General features: G+C 41.1%; 1 protein-coding gene across 1 annotated transcript in view; it reads left to right on the forward strand.

Annotated features, from left to right (window-relative positions):
* LOC126406524 (inactive pancreatic lipase-related protein 1-like) overlaps positions 1-9,182 on the forward strand; it is a 69,786-nt gene extending 60,604 nt beyond the window's left edge. The window contains exon 12 of the mRNA XM_050070838.1: positions 9,056-9,182. Coding sequence (XP_049926795.1) covers positions 9,056-9,125 — 70 coding nt within the window. The 3' untranslated portion in view covers positions 9,126-9,182. The remainder of the gene's footprint in view (positions 1-9,055) is intronic.
* The last annotated feature ends 626 nt before the right edge of the window (positions 9,183-9,808 follow it).

Consider the following 9,808-nt stretch of genomic DNA (forward strand, 5'->3'; position numbering starts at 1 on the left):
CGGCAGATCTCACAGCACACTGTTTATAAACCAGTTTAATTGCAGGAAATGTTTAGTTGTTAAGCCATTTCTCATAAGTATAGACATTCACTCTGCCTGTTGGAGAGATAGAGAGAAGATTAAAGCGTCAAATTGCGGTAAAAGATGCTGTATAAAAGACAGGCCACAACTTTTTTTCCTTGTCCCCCCCTGGAATTATTCTCTAAAATTTTACTGTTTATTGTCCCCCCCAACTATGAAATGGGATTTTCGCCCCTGCATACACCTACACAACATGGCAATTGGTTAGCTTGTCATTGTGACATCAATGTGCACATTTTAGCCGTGTAAATGTAATTAAGTAATTAATAAGCCTACCTTTATCGCCACAGCTGAGATGATGTCTGTTTGAGGTGGATACATATATTAACGCGTGTGCACTAGGGCATTAACAGAAAAGTCGATTTGTCGACGTGTCGACGTCAGTGGCACAAGTCGACACCCCCCGGGAGGAGTCGACAAGTCGTGTGTTTTTTCCCTCTCTCTCTCTGTGTGTGCTTGTGTACGGAATGCAATCGCTGCCTCTGATTGGCTTACTTGATACTTTATCCTTGACTAAGTGAACATACTCGGGCGTACTATAAGCGGAGGAGACTCCAGTCATTTGGGCTTTCATAGTCAAGCGCACTTCCGCGTTGTAGTTTCCTGTAAAAATGTCGGTGAAAAATCCCCGCGATGTGAAAAATACATGCCGAGCAGTCACTGGTGCGCGGAGCGGAGTCCGCGCGGTCGTAAAATCTGAGCTTTGCGTGCACAGGGCTTGCGGACGTCCGCTTTGAGTCCGCGCTGACCTCCGCAGAGTCCGTTCCGCGTACGTTCCGCCCGAGTATGTTCGGGCCTTGACAGACACACATTACAGGTGTGGAGATACTTCACTTTCCTCCGCCGTGTCAATGTGATTACATCATCAAATGACTTGTCGACTCGACTTCGACTTTATTGACAGATAAGTCGACCTGACAAAAATCAAAGTCGTTAATGCCCTAGCGTGCACAGTGTAACTCTGCTGCTCGGCTACAGCTGATGTCCGTTTGAGGTGGATACATATATCAACGTGCGTGCACAGTAACTCATGGGGTGTATGCATCGACTTTGTAAAAGAATATACTAATAATAGTGTAATTTTTGGAGAAAGCACCTTTGTCACCTTCTGCCTATGCCAAACCTCAATACCTATGTGCAGTTTCGAATAGATTGACCATGTCAGTGAGTAGAAAAATGTGGAACAGTCACACCCACACACCCACAGACAGACAGACAGAGTTTTCGTCATTAGATATTGTAATGAACCTTGTAAACAGGGCAGATGAATGCTGCCACCACCTAGAATTTACCAGTATGTCAGAGGATTCAAACAAACCCACATAGGAAACAGGAAGCAACAATGATATAAAAATATATGCTTTATTTATTTCTTTTAAAATGGACAATAATTTAAGGTGCAGGAACACAGCAGCTATAGGACACAGACAGAGAGTTAGATAAACGGCCAGGAAGGGGAGTAGGCCAACCAAACATCCAGAGCCTTATCAAATACCATAGAGGGCTAGATAGGAAATAGACTAGCTTAAACACACTGCACTCTATATAAATCACAGCACGCCACTGCAGACTTTAATTAAACAGCACACCACTGCGGACTTGGATTAAACAGCACACCCCTGCATGCTTGGATTAAACAGCACACCACTGCAAACTTTAATTTATGTTTCCCACACTGCACTCCCAGCCTGTGAGCTACTGCATACTGGACCCCCCGCAAGGCTACTATCCACCCCTCCCTGCTACTAAGCCTGCCGGCTCCCTGCACAATTTAAAATGAATTAATAACACAGATAAACTAACATAACCTAACACATAAGACAAAACTACAATAATAAGACAGACGCGAAATAGAGAGTAGGTTATACTCAACTCGCCCGTTGGTGAGGACCCCCCCCCGAACCAGCTGCGAGCGCCCCTCCCAGGGATCAAAATTAGCAGTCGCCAGTCGCCAGAGGCGACTAATTTTAACCCTTTGGCCAGTAAATGAAGTCACCTAACCAGCCACTCTGGCGAGTGAAAAAAATAGGGCCAAACTAATGTTATTGTTGTTTCTCCCGCCCCTGGCTGTGTGTAGGCTACGTGATGTCATTGGTTGCACGCTGGTGTCGTACAACAGATCTTCAAGCCTACAACATGCCGCAAAGTGGGAGCTAGAACGTGAGCGTGCAGTTGGAGATCCGCGGTCCGCCATTTCCACGCCCTAGAAAGGCTGATAAGGGGGTGCTGTGGCCGTGCTGCCTGCTCTCTCCGGTTTTACGCCAGGCTCGGCTCATTTCAAAGACTCCTTGCGAAGCACTCCAGCGACCGGATCTTTGCTCTCAAACCACAAAAAAAGATGTGATGGCACAACAGTCTCCTTCAGTACATTATTCTATGCTTTCTGTTGATTTTCACATTGGCTAGTCATCCTGTTTAATTTGTCTTCTGATTAAATCAGAACCAAGTAATTGGTTGCTAGCAGACACTCTGCAATAAAATGGTTAATCAGCAGTGCCGTGCACTGTAGAGCCAATGCACTGCTGGTTCTGCCGGCCTGAATAGAATATAATGTCTACTGCTGTGTACGGCATTTATAGACTGAGCTGAGTAGTGATGCAAATGGACCTGTGGGTCGTTCAGCAGTGATCGTCTGTTAAATCGGTCCGTAAATGATATATGACATTATTGGCTATTACTGTCATGGCATCCGAAGGTACTGATGCATTGAGCAGGTGACAGTCCGCGGCCATTGTCAAAACACACTTGTGTCACGTACTCCAAAAGAAACTTGTTGAAACTTTAAACAATTTATTGTACAAAACGGGGGAAACAAACATTGACAAAAACGGTTCCATAATTCATATTAAATTCAAAAGATAACGAAAAAACAGCTACAAGATAGAGGGAATAGTGATAAAGTGGTAAAACTTGGCATTGATCCACAGCCTCAGACGGATGCGTTCAAGCCTGCCGTGCGCACAAGCTCAGTTGGTAGGATAGGTCTACTATATTTTCACATTTTTAACAGTTGGTAGGATAGGTCTACTATATTTTCACATTTTTAACATACATTTAACCTACATTTACCAACAACAAAAGACTACATTTAGCACCAGAAAATTTACCAACAACAAAAGACTACATTTAGCACCAGAAAAATATTAAAAAAAAAAAAAAAAAAAATAATAATAATAAAAAAAGTACATAAAAAAACGAATATCGAATACCAAATTTTCATAACGAATACCTACCCATAGAAACGAATATTCGAATATCCGAATATTTGGGTACAGCCCTAGAAATAACTGACCAAAAATATTGAAGTTTTTCACAATATTGTGATTTATTGAGATGCGCCAGTATATAACAATGAGTTGATACATTTAATGTAAAGCTTATTAAGCAAAGTATGTTTTAATAAAGTATTTTAAACAATCAAATTTGACTCATTCCTTAATTCCACACAAAATTATGCTAATATTGTATTTTGAGAATTGCTCGAGTTTATTATAGTAATAACACATTGGAAATATACCAAAATGCTATTTATGATTTTTGGCTAGTGAAAATTTTTTTTTGGCCAGTAGATTTTTAAAGCTTACTAGCCAGTTGGCTAGTAAGCCAAAAAGTTAAGTTTGAACCCTGACCCCTCCCCAGCCCAAAGGGGTACCAGCCACCAAACAGGAAAACAGTTACAGCCAAGAGCCCGATCACAAGCCATGTTTCCATCAGCCTGTTTAGATGCGCATCTGGAAGTATCGCATCGGAAAATTATGATGGAAACGCCAAAATTCGAATTAAAATCCCCTGATTCGCACAAACTAAAATATGCTCGCTTTAGCCGGGTTTTGGTTGATTCGAAAAAATGTTGATTCTTAAAACGGGGGATGGAAACAGTTATGTTCGAATTAAGTCTGACGTAGCGCACCTATCTCCATGGTGAAGCTGGTTGCCAACCACCAGAAAACGTAGAAGAAGTAAAATGCAAGACTTATTTTGTTTCCGGTTCTGCGGAAAACTCGCGCAAGTTCGTAGTTTTCACCAAAGTCCGTACATTTAATGGAAACACACAGGATTCGTATTTCTTTTAATGTGCACTTCCCAATGATTCAAATCACTTTTGGATGGAAACATAGCTACAGAATGAATGTCCTTTTTTAACACCTCTCCTCCCTACCTGGCGTCCCACAGGTGTATGTCAATAGCCATGTTTCCATCAGCCTGTTTAGATGCGCATCTAGAAGTATCGCATTGGAAAATTATGATGGAAACGCCAAAATTCGAATTAAAATCCCCTGATTCGCACAAACTAAAATATGCTCGCTTTAGCCGGGTTTTGGTTGATTCGAAAAAATGCTGATTCGCAAAACGCAGGGGCGAAAATCCCGGGGGGGACGGGGGGACATGACTCCCCCTTCAGTAAAGCTGTACCCCCCTAGAATCATTTGAGACACAATTAATAATTTTTGAACAATGCAGTAGTATTTATTGAAAGCACAATGTAAGCGGTGCTCATTATAATCACGCAATAATGTGCTATTTAAATCTTAAAAGATTTAGTCCCCCCCTCCCATTCCTAGTAGTGGTATATCCCACACTCTTTCCAACGGGCGGGGCTGCTTGGCAGCAGTAGCAGCGTGTGGCTGGAACCGCTGCCCACATCGCGCATCGCAGGGTAAGATGTTCACTCACACAGACACAGTTTAACTTAGGCTACACATGTTACAACACATCCCATTTACTGTTACAACAAGCCTCAGGTCCAGGCTGATAATATAAACTGTCTGCAACATTTTTCCTGCATTGTTCAAAAGCCTACTCAATTACGAGTTCTGCTAAGCTAAAAGCTAATGATTAAGCTCAGAGTTTAGTGATAGAGAGGACAGGAGAGAAAGAAGAGGGAGAGGACAGGACAAGAGCAGTCAGTGGCGGAGCAATGGGTACCTGTCTGTAGGCTCTCCTCCTGTCAGTGAGACAAACATGAAAGACGTGCAGACGAGGAGCGGTCATTACGCGTGACTATTACGCACGGTTGTGAGGTTCGCAGCGGCAGATCTCACAGCACACTGTTTATAAACCAGTTTAGCAGTTTAATTGCAGGAAATGTTTAGTTTTAGTTTTAGTTTAGTTAGTATAGACATTCACTCTGCCTGTTGGAGAGACAGAAGATTAAAGCGTCAAATTGCGGTAAAAGATGCTGTATAAAAGACAGGCTACAACTTTTTTTCCTTGTCCCCCCCTGGAATTATTCTCTAAAATTTTACTGTTTATTGTCCCCCCAACTATGAAATGGGATTTTCGCCCCTGGGGGGATGGAAACAGTTATGTTCGAATTATGTCTGACGTAGCGCACCTATCTCCATGGTGATATCCACACTCCGAGTCGGGAAGGCGGTAATGCATTTACAAGCTGGTTGCCAACCGCCAGAAAACGTAGAAGAAGTAGAATGCAAGACTTATTTTGTTTCCGGTTCTGCGGAAAACTCGCGCGAGTTCGTAGTTTTCACCAAAGTCCGTACATTTAATGGAAACACACAGGATTCGTATTTCTTTTAATGTGCATTTCCCAGTGATTCAAATCACTTTTGGATGGAAACATAGCTATTGTCTTTAATTAGTCTCTGTCTTGCAGGGAGACAGCTCTGCCTTCTGTCTAACTACAATATTGATCCAGGTCTGTAATATTTCTGATGGCTATTACTTTAGCCTGTTCTGGTGTACCTGTCAGTCTTATCAATTCTTTGCAGATCCTTGTCCAGGTGTCCTGAATTTGCTGTTTCTTCTTCAGGATTCTTTCTTGTCGTGCAATTTCAGCATTTCTCTCTCATTAACATATACACCTGTGCCCTTCAGCTTTTTCGCAAGCTTTAGCACTTCAATTTTATGTTTTCTACTCACAAATCGAATGATGATGTTTGGCCTATTGTTTTGTTTCTGGGGTATGGTGTGACAAGCAGCTATATTTTTACTATCCAAAAGAATGTCTTTATTGTTGAAGAAGTTAATGACTTGCTGCTCAAGTGAGTGCAGTTCACCTCTTGGTGCATCCTCACCCTCCTTGTCACCTGCTGTGATCCGTGCATAGGTGCAGTGGGTCGTCTCGAGTCCAGATATTACCAGGTCATCCATCCTTGTGTACTGTTCCAGATCTTCCACTCCTCTTCAATTTTCTTGTCTTTTTCTTTTATCACAGCCTTCAGTTGTCGCACTTCATCAATTAAATCCAGTAGGCCCATCTGTTGTTTAGCCACCTTGCTCAGTATCTCTTGTAAACACGTAGTTCAGAGATTTTTTAACCTCTTCCATTTCTTCTGCCAATTTCTTAGTTGCCATTGCTTTAGTTGTAGTAAGTGTGTCTGTATGTGCAACAGAAAAACAAATATCTTCAGAAATTCCAGGTAATCCAGTATTGCTGGTTGTCAAGCACATGGCATCAAAAGTGCCCAAAACTTCAAAAATGGCAGAAAATAATCCTGCAAGTTCAAACTTAATGTTCATATAAAGTCAAAAAAGTTAACCTCCTGCTTAGATGTCAGGCTATTTCCATGATATTTGATGAAGTGGAAGAGCAGGACAACACAATGCATCTAACCAGCCACGCCAGCTCAGAAGCACTAATTATGGCAGCACAAGAACAAGCACTTACTACAAGTCTAATAAGAGGAAAACACTCAGAAAACAATCAAAATTTAGCACAATTATTATTAAGTTTTTGAAACATTGTCCCAAAAAATATTGTGTGCAGTAAGAGCCCTTTGAAGTCTTTAATAATAATCTACAACAACCATGTCTGATTCTAAATGCTGCTGGAGTACGAGACACTTTGCGCCGTGCAGTACTTTGCTCTGTCACTGCCTCCACAGAGTCCGGCTTCAGCCCCACCGCAGAGCCTGCCTTTTTGATGATCTTATTCAGTCGGTGGATGTTCCTCTTGCTGGTATTGCTCCCCCAGCAGACCACAGCATAGAGGAGCACGCTGGCAACCACCGACTGATAAAACATCTGTAGCAGCTTTGTGCAGATGTTGAACGATGCCAGTCTCCTCAGAAAGTAAAGCCTGGCTTGCCCCTTCTTGTTCTGAGCCCAGTCCAATTTGTCCAGCTGGAGCCCCAGGTACTTATAAGATGTGAATGTCATCATAAGACCATAGCCAACATAAGTGTTGGGCAATATATCAATATAATATCAATAACATTATATAAGATATTGTCTTAAAATTTTGGATATCGTAATACTGTAAGTGTTTTCTTTTCCTGGTTTTATTTTTATGTATTACAGTAAAGTGATGTCATTTTCTGGACTATCAAGACTGTTCTAGCTGTTTTATTTTGTACCCTTACCCATTCAGTCATTATATCCACATTACTGATGATTATTTTTGAAAAATCTCGCTGTGTAAATATTTTGAAAGCACCAGTAGTCAGCCCTACAATATCAACATCAAGGTATTTGGTCAAAAAATTGTAATATTTGATTTTTTTCCATATTGCCCAGTCCAAGCCTACATTACATTTTAAATATATTTATTTAGCTCTAATCTAAAAAAAAACACAGGGGTCAGCAACTGAAGATGGAAAAACTATACAGATCATAGGCAAAGAGATATAACTATACGCTCACAATCTGATCCAGTAATATTGTGGCTGTTGATGTGCACTTGAAAGGTGTTGTGGTTACAGTAGATTTGAAATGTTTGTCTGTTTGGACCACTTAACAGCATCCAATGTCTTCATGTCAGCTACTTTAACAAATGTACATTTAAATATTGTCACCGAAATGCTGATCAAACACGTTCAGACTATATGCTGTCTATTTAAAAAAGTCACTTTCAAACTACAGTCTGCAGCTGCACCACAACCCCGATTACTCATAAATAATAACATATAATCTCCAATATTACAGGAATTATGTCCCATTAATGGGACCAATCACATCATGGACAGACAGAATTATTTATTGATTGTCTAAAGCTTCATACATTTTTTTTTTACAATTTAAACTGAGCTTACAAATTATTTGCAAGAAACATTTAAGTGGAACTGATGGCTGTCTGCAGTGTTGTGATGACAGAAGGACATGCAGAGGTTTAATTCTGAGCTGAGGGGGATGCTCAGTCATATTTGGATGTATGGGCAAAAACCATTGTTCAAAGAAATGACTGTTGGCACATAAAAGTGGTGACTTAAGATAGTCTGGAGTAACAAACTAATATCCATCCACGATTCTGACCCACAGTATACCTCTGTTAATTTGATACGGCCTGAATCATGAGGCTTTGTTCGAGAGAGGAGACAGAGAGGGACTCAGGGTTTGTTAGGGGAGCAGGTTCAGTTCACAGAGTCAGTTTGAGTTACCTTTCTTTCTAGAGATGAAAACGCAGAGTTTCCCCTCTTCTCAGGGTTAAATAAGTCAGAGTTTGCACTAAACCTGCTTTCTGAGATAGGGCCTTGATGAAGAACGCTTGGCTTTGTATCTGTTGACAAAAAATTCTCTGAACGTGTCATAGACTAGCTTTAGCCACTAGAGGGCAGCAAGAGACTTCTTGATCTGCCCTCTACCCAGCTAAGGGGAAGCTGGTGGGTGGGGTTGGGGTGATGTGATAAAGTAGAGTACAGTCTGAAGTTTTCTCATTATAGTATAACTTTCATATCATTACAATGCACCTGTCAACAGGAATATAAATGTAGTGATGGGGATAGTTTTCTCATGTTGGATCAAAACTGGATGAAAACTGTATACAAACGACTGTAAATCGGATTTATTGATTATTTTTATTATTTTTGGAATGATTTGTGTTATATATTTTGGCTTGTCAGCCTACACAGATTTCAAACAATGTGTAGGCTTTGTTCCTCAATAATAAGGGGGTAGAGGAGACTGTGTAGACATTTTTGTATGCAGTAGATTGAAAAGGATACTTCAGCCAAAATATTCATTCACATTGTCTCCTATAATGTATCACTCAGTTTTTCATATTTTTTCTCTTTTATAGCTTCTTGTTCTGCGGAACAGAGAATGTGGTGGAGAATGCCATCCAGTCTGTGCTTCCATGCCCTGCTTAACCTGCCACAATCATCATGTTACTCAGGGTCTTTCAATAAAGATTTTGCACTCAGACCTCTTCAGCTATCTCAGTGTATTCGTTGTGCTATTTTGTGGGATGTAATGGCTTTGCTGCCTTTGCCCTCTGCCACAGCGGAGGACTGAAGAAGATCAACTGTGAAGTCACGTAAAGAAACAGATTAGACAGGAAAAAGAGGAGAACTGATGTAAAACCCAGTGTGTTTCTATTGACCTGCGAGATGAGGGAATGATGAATGAAAGGAATATTTAAAGCCACAAGTTCTGATGCAGAAAATATATATGATTATGTTTATATGAAGTATTAAAAGTATTGTGTTAGTCGTGTCTTTCCTCTATTAGCATTAATATCTGGGTGAGCAGTTTAGGGGCATGACAGTCAACTGGCAAACACCAGCTTCATTTGCCCTTTAATAGATACTCTAACAAAAGAAAGGGTCACTTACATCCATATGATGCACCTTTTACAAGTCTATGCCCACTGTCTCATTATCTGTTCAGGTGGCCACACAACAAGCCGCAAGTCCCAGCAAAGCCAATTTTAGACAAAGTAGGAATTAGACACAAACACACAGACTGATAACGCAAGGTTGTAGGGCAGGGGCGTTTCAAGGATTTGAAGACACTGGGTGCTTATCCCAGATCTCTCTAGGGGGTCTTGGGG

Source organism: Epinephelus moara, chromosome 19 (assembly GCF_006386435.1).
Source record: "Epinephelus moara isolate mb chromosome 19, YSFRI_EMoa_1.0, whole genome shotgun sequence".
Classification (NCBI taxonomy): domain Eukaryota; kingdom Metazoa; phylum Chordata; class Actinopteri; order Perciformes; family Serranidae; genus Epinephelus; species Epinephelus moara.